This window comes from Mesoplodon bidens, assembly GCF_964165515.1.
Source record: "Mesoplodon bidens genome assembly, chromosome: 19".
NCBI lineage: Eukaryota > Metazoa > Chordata > Mammalia > Artiodactyla > Ziphiidae > Mesoplodon > Mesoplodon bidens.
Window position 1 is genome coordinate 14,277,808 of NC_138179.1, and position 24,105 is coordinate 14,301,912.

The window sequence follows — 24,105 nt, forward strand, 5'->3', positions numbered from 1 at the left end:
TATTAGCTTAACCACTAAAATATCAAATGATAAAGCATTCTCTATGGCAATTAAAAACAAAACTTTTGTGACTTACCTGGTGGTCCAGTGGTAAAGAATCCGCCTTACAGTGCAGGGGAAACGGATTAGATCCCTGGTTGGGGAACTAGGATCCCACATGCCGTGGGGCAGTTAGGCCTGTGTGCCACAAACACTGAGCTCGTGCACCTCAACTAGAGAGCCTGCGTGCCCCAAACTACAGAGCCCACGCGCTCTGGAACCCGCACGCCACAACTATAGAGCCCACATGCCCTGGAGCCTGTGTGCCACAACTAAAGAAGAGAAAAAAACCCACACGCCACAACTAGAGAGAAGCCCACCTGCCTCAACGAAAGATCCCACGTGGCTCAACAAAGATCCCGTGTGCCACAACTAAGACCTGACACAGCCAAAAATAAAATATAAATAAATAATCTTAAAAAAAAATAATAATTTAAAAACTTTTTCTGATGATGTGAAGTTTGTTTCTAAATTCATTACAATTTTTGACATTGATAAAGCCATAATCTTATAAACCTACCATGTGAGTAAAACTGTCCTTTTCTTTCATTTGATGTCTTCAACATTTATGAAACTAATGTACAACAAAAACTGCCATCTTTAAATTTTTTTTAAAAATCTTTATATTCCTCAGTGTTCCTGTTACTGAATACATATCTTTCAGGAATTCATCAATGGGATTGAAAGCAAGCCTATTTTTGTGTGACATAGTTTTCGTTTTGGTTACCCTTTGTAACCTCCTGTTGCCCAAAGTTGTTAAAATGCAAGAAGGAGTTGCAGTTGTGAATTATTTTCCTTTGTGGTTTTGTACAGAAACCTTTCCTTCATTGCAGCTGGTTTTCCTCCCCATACAATGTTCACAGGTCTGTTTCTAGAAGACTGTGGGGTAGTGTGCCATGAAAACTTCCTAGACTTGGCAGACTAGGCTATGTCATGTTCACCCTCTAACATGAGAAAATCCCCCTTGAAAAGGCAATGTGACAACTTTTGTGCAGGCCGGTCAGACTCTCACAGAGATTTTTTTTTTTTTTTTTTTTTTTTTTGCGGTACACGGGCCTCTCACTGTTGTGGCCTCTCCCGTTGCGGAGCACAGGCTCCGGACGCGCAGGCTCAGCGGCCATGGCTCACGGGCCCAGCCGCTCGGCGGCATGTGGGATCTTCCCGGACCGGGGCACGAACCCGCATCCCCTGCATCGGCAGGCGGACTCTCAACCACTGCGCCACCAGGGAGGCCCTCTCACAGCGATATTTGACAGTGACTGAGGAGGAAGAGTCTCTCTGTCTTCCCGGCATCTACAGTAAGGATGGAACTAATTAATTCATGCTCTAAAGAACCATAAAATATTCCCAAGACAACAATAATTAGCATTAAATAATTTTTCACCTATATTTTAACTTATTCAGTGGTTATTGGTTTGGGGAGTTGAGACAGTCTTAAAAGTTAGATCTTACAATAACAAGTATTTGAAAATAAATGTGACAGCTTGATATTGGATGGCTTGCCTGTTCCTTATTCTTCCTCCTTCCCTTCCTGGGTCTCTCCCTACAGATCAGAATGGCTCAGTGCTGTGTCTCATCTGCTGGGATCATTGCTGTTTATAGTTACTTAGACACAGAGTTAGAGGATAAGTTCCTATTAACTCTCCCAGTTAAATGTAGATGTTTTGCTTCTCCTGATCGGTAGTGTTAGGATAGGAGGGAAAGAAAGAACTATTTCACTGCTTTGGTTTGGCTACTGTGTAAGACCTTTTTTTCGTTGTAATAATCAGATTAACAAATTTAGGGATCATTTATAAGTATCTTAAGTTAAAGGAAAAGGATTGCTTTCTCATGTATAGAGCTAACTCAGCAAATACCAAATTTGGATAAACATTTAAAAAGAAAAACCAAACATCAGAAAACCCCAACTGATGGAACAAATTATCTAAATATGAAAGATGAGAATCCTTTTCTATGTGTTTTTGGGTGGGGGCAGGGAAACCTAGAAGGTTTGTGCTTCTAAATAGTTTGCAACTCTGTATATTATGTCAGAGTGCACACAAGCTAGATAGAGTTGAAGTTCTGGTTATAAAAACCAGAGTCATACAAATAAATTCCATATTTAACCTGTAGTGTCCATGAACATATAATATGTACTAAGGACAAATAAACATTTTCTAGACTTATTTGTTAAAAATTTTGTCTCATAGTTTGCTATTGTTTTCTCAAGGAAACTTAATCTAAATACAAGTAAAAATAACTTTTAAGGAAGTGAATCTTGAAATGAATGTGAAGGCAATAATTAAATATTTAGAGTCTAGCTAGGAAGTTCTATTACTGAGATGTGTACTGTATTGGTACAGTTGACGTAGTAATTGTAGTATGTATAGCAAAAAGTAGAGAATTGCTGATTACAAGTTAATGTGACTAGAATTAGAAGAACCTGATTTTCTTAATCCAAGTTGAAGCATTCTCTCTCTCTCTCTTTTTTTTTTTTTTGCTTTGGATAGTTAAAAACCTGTATAAGCACCATGAACTTTAAAACTGCTAAAATACATGGGGGAAAGATTCTTCACATAAAATGAATGAGGATCATTTAATTTCTTGGGGACTCTTGCTGATTAGTTATACTAATTAAAAGATATTATAATGTAACATTCTAGTGCCTGGGAAAGTACCCCCAATGATAAGTTTTACTCTTGTTTCATTTCACCCCTTCTGCTTGTCAGTAATATAAGCAGATTTGTGGCAGTGGTCACAGTTTCCTGGGATTAAGAAAACTACAACAAAAAACGACCACAACCAGATCTAAAAAGCTTCCTGTTTTGGTATTGTACTCTTTTGACTGACTCTATCTCTCTGAAGAATGGCTCATGGATTCTTTTGGCTGTTTAAAAAGCAGTTGAACTTAAATTCTAAGTGCAGAGAAGGATTGATGTACCCAGAGCAGATGTAAGAAAAGATTCTTTCTCACAACCCTTAAAACTTTATTTTTTTGTTTTTGTTTTTCTCTTTCTAAAACATTTTAATGTAGTGTTTACAGAATCAAATGTTAATTTAAAACTGAGGACGTAAGTGCCTGTTAATATAACTTGAATGATTATAAAGGTAATCAGATGAAATGACAGATGCACTGTTTTCATTTAGAGCGAACAGTATTTTAGAGAAAGTAACTGGTCATAAGTGAATTGTAGGTCGAAGGATGGCTCCATTTTCTGAAATGAGGAAAGTTGCCCTAAATGTTGTTCATTATCTCTACAGCTGGAGCTTCATTAACAAGTGCAGTTGAAATAACCAGGGTATTGCAGCAGCAGAGAAACTAAGCACAGCAAGCCTTTCAGTAACAAAGAAAATAAAAGAATTCCTGTGTAACAGGCTTCCACACTTATCTGTGTTCTGTGATACTGTTTGTGCTGAACTAAAGCATCTGCTACTTCAAGTTAAGAGAGAACAAACTCAACATGGCGTGAAATTACTGCACTGCCATTCACATTCATGAGATTATATTGTTACCAGCCACAGGCGTGACTGGCTTTTGCATGAATAATAAAATAAAATGCTGCTTTGTGAATTTTACCTTAAAACATTACAAGGCACAGTACTAACCTTGAGCCAGGAGTGGGTTTATCTTAAAGCAGCTTTCCTCACCACAGTAGGGTCAAGACCAGTAAGAAGTCAGAAGTTGCAAAGTATTGCTGCATGAGGTCTTTGGAAAGGGTATTGTGTTAAATCAATTTACTCATTTTTAAAAATTAATATTTATTGTGCAGGCTAGCTGTTAGACATATTAAAAATTATTAAAGTACCATTTGGCAACATCATAGTAATAATCATTGATTCAGGCAAAAAAAATCCATGGATGCTAAAGGTAGTGGGTCAGAGTTTGATGAGGAATAGCATATTTACATAGTTACAAAGGGAAAAAATAGTAACTTTGCAGTGGAGAAACCTGACAGACACCTCATCCAAGTGATCAAAGTTATCACCAGTAATGGGAAAAATCGACTTCATGGGCCTCCTAACGTGGTGCGCTAAGAAGACATCTGTGTTATTCCTGTGAAAAATACAGAACCTGAATCTAAGCTCAAGAAAATGACAGATGGACCCAAACTGAGGAACAGTCTAAAACTAACTGGCCTGTACTCTTCCAAAATGGCAATGTCATAAAAGATAAAGAAATGCTAATAAACTGTTCTAGATTAAAGAAGACTCGAGAGGCAGTGACTACTGTGCAATGTGTGATCCAGAATTTCCCTTCCTTGCTGTTTCATTGACTTTTATCTTCCAGTATCTAGCTACAGAAGTGGTGTATTTAAACAGGAAAAAAATTTTAATAGTCAATGTAATATTTGGTTTCCTTCCTACTTTACTTTCCTAGATTATGTGGATTCTAAGCAGTGTTATGGATTTTGGTTGGTGTTTTTTAAACAACAGTCAAAAATGTTAGGTCTCTTAGCCTACTTGAATTACATTTCAAGCTATTGAAGACTTGAAAATGATAATACTTAATTTTCAGCAAATTTTCAATCAGTGGGAGAAAGTGAAGTCCTCATGCTGTTTTAAAAATACTAGAATGCACTGTTTAAGAGTTTTACAAGAACTTAGGAAGCAGCAATCACTAAGATAAATTTATAAAGAAGTGATGATATTCATAAAGAAGTTTGGTATGATTTTTAGGTAAAAACTAGGAATGCTTTATTTTCAGGAAGGCAGTTTGATGAGTGTCTTATTTCCTTGTGGACAAGATGAAGAAATAAACTGAGTGACTGCAGTTAATTAAATAAATAATTAATTGACTAACCATACACAGATTAATGATTGGATGCCGGCCTCATAGATGGCTTCTAGTGTTGTATCTGTTGCAGAGCTCTGTCCTCAGTCCTGTTCTAAACTTTAATTAACAACTTGGATAAAGGCATTGATGACATACAGACCAGATTTCAAAATGATACAAATCTGGGAGGAATAGCCAAAGCATTGAATGGCTGAAACAGAAAATGAAAGATAATGGTAGCCGAGCATTATAGGAATCTAGCAAAATAAATCTGACAGGAATAAATTCTACAAAGACAACCAGTCATCAGTGATGGGTGGAAGGAAAAAAGCTTTAGGTTAATTCATGGAAACTCGATTAGCCAGATGGCCAATTGGCCATGTTTAGCAAAACTCTTTGATTTAATATGTATCGATGGGGTCCAATCAGAAAAATGGAAACACATTAGTAATTCAAGCACAGGGAAATATAATACAAGGAGTTGGCAATATAGGTGTTAGAAGGCTAAAAGAGAGAAAAGGTGGACACTGAGCTATTAAAGAGAGAGTAACCACAAGAGGCAGCCATCATACCAAGAACTGAGAAACAAAAGGGAAGAAGTTACCATAACCTAGAAGCTACAGCTCCTAAGCTGCCCCTCAGACTCATGAGGGGACACTGTTGTGTCCTGAAACCCGTATTACTAAAAGATGTTTCATTTATATAAGAAACCAAAATACTCAAATTGTATTCTCTACATTCAACTGAAAGTGACCACATCTGAATGAACACCTCTTCCATCTTGAATTTGGTTCTGAAAATAAAGCATAAAACTAATTTGACTTCAGTCGTGTTAATGTTCAGTACTTTTTCTCCCGTCTTTAAAATGGCTTTACCACTAGTAGCCCTCCTACCTCAGATGTATTGCTAAGTGACCTCTCAGGAAGGTTAAGTGTTTATAGAAATTTAGACAGGGATTTTAAAAAAAGAAAAAAGCATGGCAAATGAGTTGGGTGGGCTAAACATTCTCTTTGATTATAGTTTTGTTTATCTTTCTCACTGATACCTGAAGCATTATTAAGTGGATTTAATATTGAGTGTTTTAACATAAAGGTATTTGTCATTCTCTGAAACACTGAAGAACAAAGTTTGGGATTGATTTTTCTGTCTTTTTTTCCTCTCCCCCTAAATATTGTGTCTTTAGGTCAGTAACAGATCCAAGAGATGGAAAGAGAGTAGCACTCAAAAAGATGCCCAACGTCTTCCAGAATCTGGTCTCTTGCAAAAGGGTCTTCCGGGAATTGAAGATGTTGTGTTTTTTTAAACATGATAATGTAAGTGAAATCAGTGTTTGGGATAAACTATTTCCTAAGTATGTTTAATTATATTAGTAAAGAGCAAAAGAGAGTTAAAAAGGGTACATGTACCATATTAAGGGATTTGGAAACCTGAGACAAATTAGACCTTTTTTGTGAATGAGCAAGTTTAAGTGAATTCTAGGATTTATTGATTGACAGATAAATATTAATTCATTTAAAGCAAATGTTAATATTTAGCTTGGGAACAATACTAATGTACAACATAAAAATAGAGTATAATATGTAGTCTGAGTGATTTAAGTAGAAGTAATTGGCCCCTGATTTTAAATGCTTTATTTATATCTTTTAATATTTTAAACCAGAGATTAAAGATGTGAGAAAAAAGTTTCTCCTCTTAAAAATAATACAGCTTTTAAAGATAACATAGTTTATCTTATTTATGGCTGTGTTTAGAGATGTCAGGATTCTTGGGGAAATAGAATCACAGTGGTTTGAGAGAGCTTCTTCTCAACTAATCCTGAATTAAAAGTTTGGTATGTATAAAATTTACCTGGGGGATGTTAGCATTGGACTCTTACTTTTCAGTTTCATATGAAAAGAAAAACTGCCTCACATTCTGCATTTGGTACTCAACCAGTGCAATTTTAATTGCTGAAATAAAAATCAGGAAAACAGTAATTTCTTGTGAGTCTGACTGCTTGTTTGCACAGGAACCTGAAGGACTTTGGCTGAAGTGTAGGTCACACTTTAAGAGAGAGATTTGTAACAGTTTGAACTATTTGGTAAAACTAGGAATATCAAACTTATAATATGTTCACTTGAAGCTCCTTGGTTTGACACATTTCACTTTATTGATTACCCCTCTTGAAATCCATTTTCCTTAAACTTTTTTAGAAAGTAACTGCTTATCTTTCATTCAGTTGGAACTGCCTAGCAATGTGTTTGTTTGTTTCAATAACTTTGAAAACATCATTCCAGTTGCTATTTTATAACTGTTTCCTGAAATTTTGGAAGTGATTTTAGAATGATGTCTAGTGCTTGCTTTGTTATTTATTTCTTGAATTTGCCTGAGTGAGTGCCACCCCAGCATCAAAGAGTACAAACCGTATGTACATTGTCAGAGACTCAAGTAAAGGGGTCCACAATAAATATTTTGAAGGTGGCATCAGAAATATACTTTCTAAGGGTTTCAATGGTTTATTCAAACTTATCTTGGCTTCTTTTATAAAGGAGGGGTGGTGTAATAGGCTGCTATCTGTATATGTTGCTGTCTTTGCTCATGACTCATTCCTATAGAGTAATTAAGTTACAAAGATAGTGTCAGAGTGAGTAGTGTAAGAAAAGAAACAAACTGCATTCTTGAAAATCACACATATTAAAACACAGCAACTACTGTTCGAGCTCCTGAGCTGTATCGTAAAAGAGTGCTTGTGATTTCTGTGGGAATGTTCAAAAGTGAGGCAAACAGTTGGAGATGGGACATCATGGCACCACTATTTTATACATAATGAATTTATGCTGTGCACTGAGATCTACAAAAGCATCTGAGGGCCAGCATACCTGGTATGTGTGGAATGCTGATCTAAGAGGCAACTGGTATTTGATGTAGTTAAGACAACAGATGTTTATTAATTGTGTCCTGTGTGCAGAGTGCAGTGCTAGGTCATGTGGAGAATACAAAAAAAAGTTCAAAACATTGTCCTTTTTTGAAGGAAGTGGACCAGGTGTTTAAGCATTTGTTACCAAGTGTCAGAAAATGTGTAGATGCTTTACATATATTAATTTAATACTTAAAAGTCTTGTCAGATAGGGCTTATTATCCCTACTTTACAGAGGAGGAAACCAAAGCTTAGAGTTAAGTAATTTGCCCAGTGTCAAGGTGGCACGAGATTGAAGTCTAAATCTGTCTTGCTTCAGGGCCCATATTCATTAATTCAGTAAACATTTATTGTGCACATCCTATATCCCTAAACTACATCAACTTCTAGGGGTTTCTACCCTAAAGGAGTTTAGTAATGTGATACTGTGATAACAGTGCTGTGGGAGGACTGCCTGCATGGTTAAACATTAATACAGGACACTGTGTGTTCTGCACATAGTGAAAAGCTGGGCAACCAAACCTAAAAATATATTCGAATCACCAAGTGAGCCTTAAAAATGCAGATTCATGGGTTTCATCCCAGACCTACTACATTGTAATCTCTGGGGTTGAGACCCAGGTAGCTGTATTTTTTTAAAGCTTCTCAGGTGAAAGATGACAGACAAGTACTGTACTATTAAGAAAAAGAGAGTAATTGTCATGGACTTAAAATCTCAAAGATGCTTTAAACAGGGAGAAACCTTAAGATGAGCCTTTTGAGATTAACATTTGATTGAATAGAAGGAAAAGAAAGGAATGTCATGATGAAAATGGCATTTAGAAAGATTAACCTGGCTGTTGTAGGAAGGTTGGATTTTAATTTGGATGGCTTTTTATGTGTCAGAGAATAGCTGCAAAACCCTGGAAGCCTTTAGATTTTCTTTTGAACAGAACCTTCAAAGTCACTGTATCATATTCATTGATTTCAGGTGATCTGACTGATTGAGATACACATACACACACATGCACACACACACGCACATTTTTTTCCTTAAAGGTTGTTCATCTTAAAGGGATAGGTTCGCCTTGATGTAGCAACTTAGAGAAACAGAAATGGGTTTAACTTTCTAAAGATTGATGTCGTTTCGGCCTCTCAGTAGTGTCTAGTCAAAAATCTGAGCTATTATAAAATCTGACAAAATATTCTCTACTTTGCCCATCTGTGCACTTGTGCATGTGTGTACATACACACACACACACAGAGTTGTCATTTTATCAGCATGGAAAAAGGACGACTGAGGTTTTTTCATTCTTTGACAACTGATGCATGCCATGAACCCTCTTTTGGAAAAATACATATACACATAATTTTTATGTCATTTTAGACCTTCACTAGTCCTTTAATGCCCACTCAGTGCCTCCTTAGGACCCATTGATTCCTGCTAAGAGCCCCTGTAATAGAGTTCTTGGGTTTTTCTTGTCCTTAGGCCATAGCACTAAGCACACGGTAGGTAGTCAGTCTATTGAAGAGTAAGTGAGTGAGTGAAAGTGACAGGGAAAAAAAATATGAAATCTCAGAGTCTGGAATGATAACCTCAGTGATCTCTCTTGGAGTTACTTTTTCCCAACCTTTTAGTTCTGGAGTAGAGGAGGCAAAAGAGGAGGTAGTGAAGGCAAAGGGGGATCGTTTATTTTCCTCTGTATAGTCTGACTGAACCCAAATAAGGCCTCTCTAGGTTCATAAGTAGGATAAAGAATCATACCAATAGGACCCTTCTCGGAACGCAGACAAGCTGTTTGGCCGCAGGCGTTATCAATGCTAATGGGTCTGCTGCTAAGGAGTGTGAAAAGGCAAAGGATACTTAGAATAAGTTACTTATCAGTGGATTTGGTTTTGTGCGCTCTGTGCCTAAAATTTGTGGTACTGAGCAGATTCTTGATGCATTTAAAATAATACAGGCTCTTGTGTTCATGAATTGGAGTACTCACTGTGGTTAATACCCATGTTCTTCCCAAGTTGAACTATGTATTCAGTGTAATCCCAAAGAGAATCCCAGCAGGGTTTTATGCGTATGTGTGTGTGGAAACTGACAGACATTCTAAACTTTATGGAAATGGAAAAGACCTAAAATACTCAAGACAATCTTGAAGAAGTTGAACAAAGTTGGAGATTCACACTTGAAACATGTGAAGCTATAATAATCAAGGCAGCACAAGGACAGAAAAATAGATTAATGGAACAGAGTCTATAAACTGAGATACACATACATGTCCACCTGATTTACAAGACAGGTGCCACTGCAATCCAGAGGGAAATGGATAGCCATTTCAATAAACAGGAATCAGGGACTTTCCTGGCAGTCCAGTGGTTAAGACTTCACCTTCCAATGCAGGGGGTGCGGGTTCAATCCCTGGTTGGGGATCTAAGATCCCGCATGCCTTGTGCCCAAAAAACCAAAACATGAAACAGAAGCAATATTGTAACAAATTCAATAAAGACTTTTGAAAACAAACAGGAATCAATTAGATATCCATATGAAAAAAATCTCCTTCTTGACATATACATAAATTAATTCAAAATGGACCATAGACTTAAATATGAAAAGTAAAATAACAAAGCTTCTGGAATAAAACATAGGAAAATGTCTTCATGACTTTGAAATAAGCAAAGATTTCTTAACTAGACAAGTAAAGCATTGACCTTTTTTTTAAAAAAGTGTTAAACAGGACACCATTAACATTAAAAATTAATGCTCATCAGAAGTTTAAGAGAATGAAAAGACAGACCTCAGGCATTATCCAACAAAAAACTTGTTTCCAGAATATATTATGTGATAGAACAAGTTTTTAAATAAATATTTAGCATTTGAGGAAAACCATTAGAAATAAATATTTTACTTGACATTTTTCAGACTGTAAATTCTGTATCTAAACATCATATATCTTATAAAGAGCTTCTACAAATCAAGAATTTTTGCCCATCAGTAAAAGACTTAATCAAGAATTTCACATAAAAGGATAACCAAATGGCTAATAAGCATATGACAAATTGCTCAAAGTCGTTAGTCATCAGAGAAATGTAAATTAAGACTAGTGAGATACTACTATATACTCACCAGAATAGCTTAAATAAAAGACTGACAATACCCAGTGTTGACAAGGATGCAAATCAGCTGAAACTCATCATTGCTGGTGAGACTGTAAATTCCTAAAACCACTTAGGAAACCTGGCAGTTGCTGCTAAAGCTTAAATATACACCTGCCCAATGACCCAGCAGTTGTACTCTTTAGTATACTCAAGACAAATGACTGCATATATCTACCAAAGGACATGTACAAAAATGTTCATAGAAACTTTATCATGATACCATTTGGAAGCAACCCAAAAGTTTGCCAGCAGTACTCTGGATGAATACATTGTATTAGTTCATATAATGGTATACTACACATCAATTAAAAGGATGAGGATCCACACATGGGTGTATCTCACAGGTGTCACAGTAAATGAAAGAAGCCATATACAAAGGTCTTCACTCATTATGATTCAATTTGTATAAAGTTCAAGGACAGGCAAAAGGAGTCTATGGTGATGGAAATGAGAATAATCGTCACCTCTGAGCAGAGATGGGTTTTGACTGGAAAGGAGCAAGGGGGGCCTTGAAATCCTTAATTTCTTGATCTAGATTTTAGCCATGGAGTAAATATTTATCTTGTTACACACTTTGTATGTAAAAATTAATCGGATTATACACTTAGGATTTGTATACTTTATTTTATATCTAACAACTCTATAAAAAATAGTAATAGTCGCTACTTGAAAGAACTTGAAATCTATACCGGTGGGGGGGGTGGTGAGAGAATGGGGAGGTGGGAGCTCCTTTGCTTAATTATGGGAATGCACCCTACAAACAGTTAAATTTTTAGTCTTTACATTTAGGATTGCGATTATTCACAGCAATTGTTTTTTTGATAAAGGATTAACTAAAAAAAACACTAAGCCGGGCTTCCCTGGTGGCGCAGTGGTTAAGAATCTGCCTGCCAATGAAGGGGACACGGGTTCGAGCCCTGGTCTGGGAAGATCCCACGTGCCGTGGAGCAACTGGGCCCGTGAGCCACACCTACTGAGCCTGCGTGTCTGGAGCCTGTGCTCCGCAACAAGAAAGGCTGCGACAGTGAGAGGCCCCGCGCACCGCGATGAAGAGTGGTCCCCGCTCTCCACAACTAGAGAAAGCCCTCTCACAGAAATGAAGACCCAACACTGCCAAATAAATAAATAAATAAATTTATTAAAAAAAAAAAGACACTAAGCCATTAACTCATCATGTAACCAATTGATAGTGAATCTTCTAACATCACAGAGGTTAAAATTCTAGAAAGCAGCTACTGAATGAGCTTTTGTCCAACTCTTAAGATTTGAGAAGTATGCTGAGACACTGGTAATGACTATTATTTAAGGATGTAGCTTTAGTTCATTTTTTAATTAAACAAGTCTGCTTGCTTTTTTTTGTATTTGAGATCCTCTGACGAGTCTGTGGTGTTTTGGGATACTTTGACTCTTTACAAGTCAAAGTCTTTACAAGGGTCCTCCTATTTACATCATAAGGCTAATCTCACGTACTTTATTCCCACAGATAGTAGAGGGGTTATAGAAGGACTTGGGCTTTTTAAATAGTGAGTCAGGCATGAAGTCTGGAGTTTGAAACTCTGCTACTATTCCTTCTCACTTGCTCATTTACACCACTTCTGAGATTCATGGATCATCTCTAATGGTCTAAGCACTGTTTTTTGCCACCTAGAAACACTGTGGAATGCCATCATCTGATAAACATTTTGAGGTGGTAGAAAGAACAGGAGTATAAGACAACAGCCATTTCAAAAATTCCAGGCAGAGTTTAAAATACTGTACCTTCGAAGCTAAGAATCACAGCTAAATGCTTTGGTGCAAATGTCTAACCCTGTTTTATACAGCTTTTCTACAAAAAGCCTCATCAAATTTGGAGTAAGAAAGCCTCATTCTTCTCTATCAAGGTTTAAAATGTATGGTTGTCACTTTCCTTTAGATAACCTCTAATTATAGCAGATAGATTTGAAGTGTAAAATAGCTTTGTCTAATGGACGCTGTCACTCATTGCATTCTGTTTTCCCCCAAGACAGGATGTATGTTGTTCAGATACAGAGCTTAGAGTCCAAAAGATGTCAAGTAAAACATTAATTTTTAACTGCCTTCCACAAGCATCAAATATTCATGTTAAAATTTTTTCTATCACATAATGAGAAATGAATTTATGTGAATTTGTGACACTAGCTAATTATAGGTTTTTAAAAATATAGAAATGAAATAATTTATCTTTCATATGATAAAAGTTATTCTTTGAAGGAACTGGAAAATCTGTTATTTTCCATTTATACGAAGAGTCTAAGTATAAACATTTTAATTCAGAAAGGAAATATAGATATTCTTTATAAAACATCTAAACTATTTTAAAACCTTTATATTTAACTGGTTTTAAAGTGAGTGAAAGCTTTTTCAAATACAGGAGGTTTTAGTTTAATTAAAAATTTTGAAGTGACAAACTCTTGGCTGAAAAAAGAATAACCTTTAAAATGAACAAGGTTCCTTCCATACATAAATTGCAAGGGGAAAAGAGAAAGAAATGGAAGAGAAATCTGTAGGTAAAACTTGAAAGACATAAATCAGCCATAATATATAAATCTTCTTCAGCTCCTCATTTAGATTAACAAACTTTTTTTAAAAAAAGAAAATTAGAAATTTGAGCACTGGATATTTGATGGTATTGAAAAATGGTAAATTTTCAGATTTGATAATTGTACTTTTTTAAAGTTTTTATCTTTTAGAGATATTTACTGATGTATAGCTGAAATAAGTCTTGTATTTTCTTCAAAATTGTATAGGGAGTGTGGAGGGCATAGATGAAGCAAGAATGGTCATGTGTAGATAACTGCTAAGGCCAGGTCTTGATTACATGTGTATTCTTTATACTATTCTGCCCACTTTTATATGTTTGAAATTCTCCATTATAAAAAATGTTTTTTCTTAAAAAACTAAGCTCAGAAAATTTGAACTTGTACTACACAGTTTATTTCCTGTTAAATAATTTCTTCTATATCCTTTGAGCCTGGTGTTTCTCATTAGCAAGATAGATTCAGATTCTTAGGTGTGACATCATAGATGGGGCTTAAAAGAGTAGATAAACAGCTGGTAGGGAAAGAAGGCCTATTTGTTGTGTTTCGATGGCAGAAGTTACATTGGTAGTGTGCTGCTTTTATAAAGGACTTGAATTTCAGATGCCTTAAAGTCTTTTTTTCCTACCCTAGTGACTTCTTTTTTTGTACTTGGAATAAGATCCAAAACATTTACCATAATTTAAAGAGACTTTGTGTGATATAACCCTGCCTTTCTCTTCTGTTTTATCCTAGTCTATTTTCTTCCCACCCACTATGTTCCATAAGCACTGGCATTTCTGTTTCTAGAATCTGCCTGGTTCTTTCTTGCCTCAGTGCCTTTACATTGCCTGACCAACACGTATTCACCCTTCAACTCTTAGAGTAGTTTTGCTTCAGGGAAGCTCTTTCTCCCACTCCTCTTTACTTTTTCCCTTCATAATAATAAATGTCACAATTATATTTTTGTGTAACTATTTGTTTAATGCCTTCCTCTCCCGTGGTCTCCAGAACAAGGATGATTATCAGTTTTATTCATCAGCTTTCCCCGAGAGCCTCCCACAGTACCTGCCAGATAGAATGCACTTAGTAAACATTTTTTGAACAGAGGAGTAAAGGAATGAACGGTAGATATGGCTCCTCATGCTCTTAGAGCAACACTGATTATTAAAAATCGGGCATTTCTTTCCAGCACTCTCCTGTGCAGGGGTTCTGGTAGCATGTAGTATAACCCAATTGCCTCTCTCATATTGGCGTAAGTAAAATTGTCTTTGATAGTGATTTTACAAAACCTGTCTTAATGTTTTAGACCATGTTTCTTGATTGATAAATTTCGTTAATCTCAGTGTTCAGTTGTAGCCAAGCCTAAAATCATTAATGAGTTAATAGTGTTTTTTGTATTTATGTCATATTTTGTTTCTTTTTTGTTTCTCTAAATTTGGCTTTTTTTTTTTTCCTTTTCCCAGGTACTCTCTGCCCTTGACATACTCCAACCTCCACACATTGACTATTTTGAAGAAATGTATCCTAACCAGGGAATGTGAAAGAAGGGAGCAATTTTTTATTAATTTGTTCTTCTAGCATCTTCTGGGGTTCATGCCTTGAAGTGTATTAAATCTCATCCTTGCAGAAGTGGTTGAGTACCTGGAACCAGGTAATTTTGAAATCCCAAGTATCTGACAGAGCACAACATTATCAATATATCCTGAGTGGTGATACCACAAAACAAGACTTCTGAACAGATATTTCATTTAATCCCCACAGCCTTGTGAGATGGGTATTGCTATTCCCATTTTGCTGGTGAAACCATTGAGGCAGCTGTGTTATAGTAGAACTCAATAAAGTGCTCTTATCACTATACAACAACTGCCAATCAGTCACGAAGGTAATACTGCCCTTTTATCCACCACTTGGGATAAGGTGAAAATTAAAGAGAGCTCTTGAATACTATAACTCTTGGTGATATTTTATCCCACCAGTTCTTTGTGGAACTAATCCCTTTGTGCAGTAAAGGGTTAACTCAGTGGACTTGGGGTGCTCCACCCCTGTATATTCCAAAGAAGAGACTGGCCCTTGACCAGCTCCTGGCCGATAGAGTGTCTTTGTACACCTCTTGGTATACAAAAATGAGATCTTGGGCCAGGCCAGATGGTTCTGACACACGCCTTTTTTTTTTTTTTTTTTTTTTTTTGCGGTACGCGGGCCTCTCACTGCTGTGGCCTCTCCCGTTGCAGAGCACAGGCTCCGGACTCGCAGGCTCAGCGGCCATGGCTCACAGGCCCAGCTGCTCTGCAGCATGTGGGATCTTCCCGGACCGGGGCACGAACCCGTGTCCCCTGCGTCGGCAGGCGGACTCTCAACCACTGCACCACCAGGGAAGCCCTACACATGTTTTTCTTAAAAGTATAAAATTAATCTAAGAATAGAAGGATTGAGAAAGTTCTTTTCTCCTCAGCTATAGGTCAGTGGTAGCAACTGAGGTGAGAGCATTAAGGATTCCATTTCTTAGACCTCCTGAAGATTACCTGGCTCCTCACTGAAGAAAAGAAGGAAGCTGGTAAGATGGGGGCAGTACTTGTTTCATTCAGCAGAAGCAACTTTCTACACCTGGCCAGGAGCCACTTTCTTTATCCTTTTTGTTGGTGGGAAGGGCATCCACATACTAGAAGGCGTTCCTCTGAGTGGGTCATACTGTCTCTGCCTCTTTGGAAATTAAGAAATTTTCTTTATTAAATAAGAATTTTACTGGATTTACAGGTATGTCAGGGGTCCCCAACATCACCCTTAGGGTTGATGATTCAGTGAAAGGACTCAAGGACCCAGGAAAGCTATTCTACTCACAGTTGCAGTTTATTACAACAAAAGGATATAGATTAAAATCAGCAAAGGAAAAAGGCACGTAAGGCAGAGTCCAAGAGAAACCAGACACAAAGTTCCAGTTGTCCTCTCCCAGTGGAATTGCACAGAGTTTAATTCTCCCAGCAACAGTGTATGACAACACAGGTAAATGTTACTGACCAGGGCAGCTCACCTGAGCCTTGGTGTCCAGGGTTTTTATTGGAGGTCAGTGAGCCTTAGGGACTGACCTTAGCAACTCAGCCTTCAGCCCTCCTCCCTTCTCCTCACCCAGAGGTTGAACTAATACAGCTGGCCCAGGGCCCCAGGTGAACAAAAACAGGTGTTCACCATAAATCACATTGTTAGCGTAAGCCATCTGGTATGGCCAAAGAAAGCATCAGGTATACTAAGACAATCATATGAGGCAGGATATTGCAAGAGTTCAGAGGTTATTTCCCAGGAGCCAGTCGGGGGCCAGTCCTAAAGACTTTTGGAATGTGTAGGTTTGGGGCAACCCAGATCTGCTGAGTTAACCCTTTACTGCACTTAGGCCATCTGTGGGGAAAGAATGTTTTCATGTAATTGGTGAATATGAGTATTTTAAACAAATGTCAAATATTTTTAGATTTTCTTCACTGAACTTAGCTAATTCATTATATCCATGTCTGTCTTATACTTCAAGCATGAATTGTTTACATCAGGCATTAATTTTTTGTACTTGGGTTTGTCATTCCTTTAAAAACCCTATGTGTGCTTTTATAAGCTAGGAGTTCTCAATTGCTTATTATTATAGGCCATAACTTGAGTCTGGGCGATCCTGGATTCATTATTATTTCAAATACTTGCAGAGCAGAGGAAATTTTAGCATAGTTATGGTTTAAAACCATGAGTGGTTGGTAGCTGATTTCAGCCCATTTCATTAGCTAGCAGAATGTTTCTATGAAATTCTTTCCCTAAAATTGTTCATGAATGTTTAAATTAAAAGCCTTTGTCATAAAATATTCATGGAACCCCTAGTACACCATTTACTTACATGTTTTAGTTTTTTATTTAATTATTTACCTTCAGGTTAAAAGATTGACACCTGTGCTTTCACAGTAATTAGCTGGCTACAGATGGAAAAACCTTCAAACCTAAACCCCAATATTCTTTTTTTCTGTTATATAATTTTTAGCTATATGTAGAATGATACACAGAAAAAAAGGTGTTTTCCAGTGGTGGTGCCATTTGGAAAGCACCAAATCCTGTTAACATAAAAAAGAATTAAACCTATAGCTTCTACAGGGTTATAAAGACTTTTTAGGAAGGCATGGTTTAGCTTGGGAAACAGAATACTAAAATTTTGTGTTTTAGAACAGCCATTAAATGGAAATGTAAGAAATGCCTTAGTTATTACATATATGCTCTGCCTGATTCTTCTAATATTCTAAATAGAAAGTTTTCTGTGTCCTATGCTTTTTAATACAAATAAATTTGTTGTAGTCAAAGCAAAAAAAGTTTTCCCCTCAGTTTCCCTCTGAAAAATAAGAAAACTTACTACCTACAACACAGAAGTATGGAGGATTAATAGGATCTCAAGTCACTGTTTGATTTCAACTTAGTATATTATCCCTCTGTGCCAGCAGCTCCCGCTATAGTATCTCAAAATCATGGCATACACATTACACATTGTTTCAGACAGTGCTTTTTTCAAGTTGGAGGATTTTAGAATGGATAATATTTTGAATTTTAAATATATGATCTTGGAATTGTGCTTTGAAGAAACTATTTTTGAGGTCTGTTTGAGGCTCTTGTTTTAGGTAAGTTCTGTGTACACATATAGCTATTCATCTAATGGATGTTCTGATATTTAGTCGATAAAGGAGTCAGTTTATAGAGTCAAAAATATATATCATATTATTTAAGTTGTAAAGGGAAAGAAATAATCTTTAGTAATCTTCCATTGAACATACAGTACCATATCATTACACTTTTTTCTAAGACTAGAAAATTGGGATGTTACATTGCATATGTAAGTTTTTGCAAATAGTATTTTAAACCAGGTCTTTTTAAAACTAATTGAATAGCTAATATCATTTTCGAAAATCTGAGGTCTATGAACATTTTGATGTAATCAAGTGTCACAATCACAATAAGTATCAACATGGGTATCACACAGTTAATCATATGTTTTCCCCTAAAACTGTAATAAAAATGATTATATCAGTGCTCACCAAAGATTTAGCTTGGGTTTTGAAAGACCATGCATCTTTAGATATTTCCTTAAGCAACTTTTAAAAAGACAGTGATTATAACTGTTTACAAATCTTCCTACAGGGTTCAACAGATGAGTCAGGTATGGAAAGAGCAATAAATTCTACTATGACCTCTGTATCATTTAGCTTTTGTGTTTTCATAGTTTTAAAATCTAATACATACACCTAGAAAATATATTCTTTAATAATTAAGAAAGATTATATTTTTTCTGAATTGAGCTTTCAGCTTGTTAAAGGATTACATTATTCATTTTGCACTTTGAGTTCCTATTTGGAAATGTGTATGAAAGCAGTTTGGCATTTAATTACTTTGAGCCTACTGAAATTTCATCCAAGAGAAACAAGTTTCTAATTGTTTGATTGGAAAACATTTCTTATCATGCTTCCATCAGGATTCTGGACTCTGTAACATAAACAGGCCCCTTCCCAGAAAGTACTAGATGCCGACTGGATTAGAAATTAAAATTTGGCTTGCTTTGGGAAAAGCTTCTTTTTAACTTGAAACATAGTCTTAGCATTTTATGGAGAAGAATATGGATGGTACAGGTCTTCTGTGCTAGAAACAATTACAACCTAAAACCAATGGAAACAAGAAGTCTAACAGGATGACTATATATCCCAGTTTGCCAGGACTCCTGGATTTTACCTCATGTCCTGGTATAAGTACTAAATAAGTTTCTCCTTTCACTTTCAGAAATGTCCGTTTGAATAATAGGTTTAGCTTGTGCAGGCAGTGTTTAAACAGGAATTTCTTGTCGTAAAGGCAGCGAGGGAACCTACACATCCAGTTCAGCCAGTTAAAGTCCTTGGTAGGCAATAATGTAATGCTATCACTTAAACTACTCCCAAATGCAGTAGTTTACTTGATAGTGTTAGTATACTATATTTTATATACACAATATGTAATTCCCTAGTGCTATGAAACAGCTCTATAACCCTCAGGGAATCTTAGGAGCCAGTGAAAAGCTAAGAACAAACAAAATAAAATGTGTATATGCATATATAAGTACACTCTTTCTGCAACAACAGTACCAGCAAGGACCAGAAATCTACATTTTAGGAGTTTTGAAGATTCCCATATTGTTAGAATTTCCTCTTCATTTATTTGATAAGCATAAGCATCAACTATGTTCCTAGAACCAGGAATTTTTCTCTGTTTTGCTCACTGTTGTATTCCCAGCACTTAGAACAGTGCCTAACATATAGTAGGTGCTAAATAAATAAGGTAGTCTCTGCCTTTCAAGTTTGTAATCTAGTGGGGGATACAATCATGTAAGTAATAATTATAATATAGGTTGGAAAGTATAGTGATAGAAAAAAATCTACATATCCTGAGAGTGTTGAGGATCTGATTTTTTACTCTTTCTCATTTTAGTTTCCAAGCTGATTACTTGAAAAGCATTTGATGATTTAAAACAAAAACTTTCACTTACCCACTGTCACCAATTCTGGCTCCTTAGCCCTGAAGCCTAGGACAGAGACACAGAAAGACAAAACCAAGGAAGAGTTAGCAGAACAATCCAAGAACAGCAAAATTTCTGACTTTAACCACCTTAGTACCTGCTGACTCTTTGGCTCTTTAATTTTTTAAAATTTAGTGTGTCAGGCATTGTTCTAAATACCTTTATCTCCATTTTAAAAATGAAGAAACTGTAGCTCAGAGAGGTAGATAACTTGATCAAGGTCACTTAAAAATGATAGAGCTGGGATTTGAACCCATGTTGACTGGTCCAGTGGGCCAAGAGTGCTCTTAACCCACTGATGCCTCTTAATGTTTTCCCTCAAGAACAATGTTTCCCTCAAGTCTGTGGGGTGAGATAAGATGTAAAGAAAAACTATTATATATGGTAGACTGTGCCAAAAGAATATAGACAGGTGATGTGGGACTTTAAAAGAAAACACAAGACTTCGTGGAGGAAAAGACATTTCAGTTGAGTATGGAAGGATGAGAAGGATTTGGATGGGTAACATTGAGGAGGGTGGATATTCCAAATGGAGGGAGTAAGTATTAGCATCTTTTAGGGAATGGCTAGAGTTTAGAATGTACGAATAATGAGAAATTAAGCTAGTTAGGGCCAAGTCATAGAGAGCCTTGAATGTTGAACTAAGGAAATTCATCTTTATTCAGTAGGCATTTTAGGGCCCACTGAAGGATTTTTGTGGTGAGGAATGACGGAATTGGAAGCATACTTTATAAACTTAACAAAGAATTTCTGTTTGGGTGATGAGAAAGTTCTAGAATTGGATAGTGGTGATAGTTGCATAACACTGTGATTGTGCTTAATGCCACTGAATGGTGCACGTAAAATTGGTTAAAATGATAATTTTTATTATGTATATTTTACCAAAAAAATTTTTTAATTAAAAATATCTTAACAAGGACCTGACTTTTGGGGCTGAGAGGCAGTGACTGCTGTGCACAATATAGTGAAAGGACAGAAGGATTTTTGGCAACTGATTGGGACTTCTTTAGCCATGTACTCAACAGCCTAGGTTGTCGAGTTGATGGCTGGTTGGGTATTTACAGAGGCAAGACAAGGAAATGAAGAAATCTGAGGGGCTGCTTAGAACATTACAGAATGGCTGGCCACATCGGTAGAGAAGCAATTGAAATCAGAAGAGGACTTGGCGTACTCTGAGAAAGGGGAGAGGCAAGATCCAAAGACAGATGTTGGGATGACAGCAAATAGCAGGCTCAGCAGGAGTAGTTGTGTGGTTTGAATATGGAGATTATCCTAAGAAAGGAAGAACAAGTTGTAGTACCTTCAAGATCTAAAGCCACTCTTTGAAGTGGATGAAGTAGAATAATAATGAAAGTCTTTAGAGTTCAGATGGTTGAGAAACTGAGGGGTAGAGAGAATCTCTACCCTGGCTGCACATCACATTCACCTAGGGAACTTAAAAAAAAAAAAAAAAGAAATGAACAGACCCTGCATCCCAGAGATTATATATATATATATATATATATATATATATATATATATATAGACACACACACACACACACATTCTTTTTCATAATCTTTTCCATTATGGTTCATTACAGGATATTGAATATAGTTCCCTGTGCTGTACAGTAGGACCTTGTTGTTTATCCATTCTATATAGAATAGTTTACATTTGCTAGTCCCAAACCCCCAATACAGCCCTCCCTCACCCCACTTTCCCTTGGCAACCACAAGTCTGTTCTCTATCTGTGGGTCTATTTCTTTTTCGTAGATAAGTTCATTTGTGTCATATTTTAGGTTCCACATATAAGTGATATCATATGGTATTTGTCTTTCTCTTTTGGACTTCTAGTACAGTAAGATGGCATTATTTCATCCTTTTTTATGGCTGAGTAATAGTCGTGTGTGTGTGTGTGTGTGTGTGTGTGTGTGTGTGCGCGCGCGCGCGCGCGCACATCTCCTTTATGCATTCATCTGTCGATGGCCGTTTAGATTGTTTCCATATCTCGGCTATTGTAAACAGTGCTGCTGTGAACATGGGGGAGGGGTGTGTGTATCTTTTTGAATTATAGTTTTGTCGGGATATGTGTCCAGGAGTGGGAGAGTGGGATTGCTGGATCATATGGCAACTGTATTTTTAGTTTTTTAAGGAACCTCCATACTGTTCTCCATAGTAGGTGCCCCAGCTTACATTCCCACCAACAGAATAGGAGGGTTCCCTTTTCTCCACACCCTCTCCAGCATTTGCTATTTGTAGACTTTTTAATTACGGTCATTCTGACCAGTGTGAGGTGGTGCCTCATGGTAGTTTTGATTTGCATTTCTCTAATAATTAGCAATGTTGAGCACCAGAGATTCTGATTTAATTGGTTTGAGTTGGATCCTAGGCATCAGTCAGTTTGTTTTTTAAACTTCCCTCCAGTGAATTTAATGTGGCCTCGGGGTTGGGATCCACTAGACTAAAGCACTGGAATGATTCTCAGTATGAATGTTGAAGTTACCAGTGACCACCTGGGAGAATTTGAATACGCAAATGTAAACTAGCTTTTTGTGTCATGTAGCTAAAATCAGGATTGTTGTATAGGCTGCTAGAAAAGACAAGGATGAGAGAATGTGGAATGTGGAATTAGCTTCTGTTGTGTATTTTTTAAGAGGTTTTTGAGCATAGCAGTGGGACCAACCATAGCCTGGAAAGGGTAGGAGAAAAGAAGGCAGCTTACTCCTTCTCTACTTATCAGCTCTTTTTTTTTTTTTTTTTAATTTATTTTTGGCTGTGTTGGGTCTTTGTTGCTGCTTGTGGGCTTTCTCTAGTTGAAGCGAGCAGGGGCTACTGTTCGTTTCCGTGCGAGGTCTTCTCATTGCAGTGGCTTGTCTTTGTTGCAGAGCACGGGCTCTAGGAGTGTGGGCTTCAGTAGCTGTAGCGTGCGGGCTCAGTAGTTGTGGCTCGTGGGTTCTAGAGTGCAGGCTCAGTAGTTGTGGTACACAGGCTTCGTTGCTCCACGGCATGTGGGATCTTCCCAGACCAGGACTCGAACCCGTGTCCCCTGCATTAGCAGGCAGATTCCTAACCACTGCGGCCACCGGGGAAATCCTGTTCCTTGGCTCTTAATGTCTGGGTTTGTGTATACGTGCATTTACGTGCTTTGAAGGGCTGTGATGATGGAAGATTAGTAATCCCAGGCTCTACCACCTACATTTGACAGACGCAGAAGCTTGCCTTTGCCTTCTCTAGGGTACTTTGGGAAGAAAAGAGCTGAGGTTTGAAATAACGTAATATTTTCTAGGATGCTTTTTCTGTCTCATTGCATTTGTGGTTATAGCCTTAGTGACAAGGACTCAGCCAACAGAATTTTCTGGGCCATGACAGGGGATGTAAATGACAACTTTCCAGGGTTTTTTTCTTTTTTTCCGGTGGTAGAATAGACTTCTTTCTCTTTTTTTAGTCAATTTTAAATCACAAATTAAAGGTAGTTTTTATTTTTTGATTTTTGATATTCTATACAACAAATTAGTTACCTTAAAAAGAAGAGGAATTTGCCTTAGCCTGGGAAAGAGATTGTTATATTCAAACATTTTAACACCGTGACCTTTTATTCCATTGATTTCTATAGAGAAGCACCGGCATGCTTCAGAAAAGGTCAGTGATTCTAATTGAAGCACACACCAATTTTTTTCTGGTTGCAAAGACGCCCATGGTTTTTGTTGCAAAGAAGATGATGAGATTTAGGGCTGACCACTTGTTACCAGAGAAAGCAATTTTCTCTGTGATGCATTGCTGTTTTTCTTTCACATGGAAAGCATTGTTTGAAATCAACAATACCCATAAACCAGATTTTCATTATCCATGCTATTTAATGCCCTCGTTTTTATTTCATAGGCAGTTATATATCTGAGATCGAGGTTGAAATTTCCCTCCTCTGTGGACCTGATTTTGGAAGAAAGAAATGTGAGGAAAAAGGATACTGTTAAGTCTCCCATATTTATGGTTGTGAGATTTTTCCTTCCAAAAGGAATGGCAGGATTTCAGAATTAGTGCTTAATGTGAGTTTAAGAATATTTTAACTGTCATTCTTGGACTTTTCATATAAGAGAATCTGTGGCTCCAGGAATCAGACCTGGGTATCTACATACTATAGTTTATTAAACCAAAAATTCACCATGTCCTTTTGGAAAAATCACCTGATTTTCATATTTGTTTTAACTCATATTGCATA

At 36.9% G+C, this 24,105-nt stretch overlaps 1 protein-coding gene across 1 annotated transcript in view; it reads left to right on the forward strand.

Annotated features, from left to right (window-relative positions):
• The window catches only part of NLK (nemo like kinase), a 147,263-nt gene that overhangs the window by 83,132 nt on the left and 40,026 nt on the right, over positions 1 to 24,105 (forward strand). Inside the window, exons 2-3 of the mRNA XM_081218992.1 lie at positions 5,976 to 6,105; positions 14,818 to 14,873. Coding sequence (XP_081075118.1) covers positions 5,976 to 6,105; positions 14,818 to 14,873 — 186 coding nt within the window. The remainder of the gene's footprint in view (positions 1 to 5,975; positions 6,106 to 14,817; positions 14,874 to 24,105) is intronic.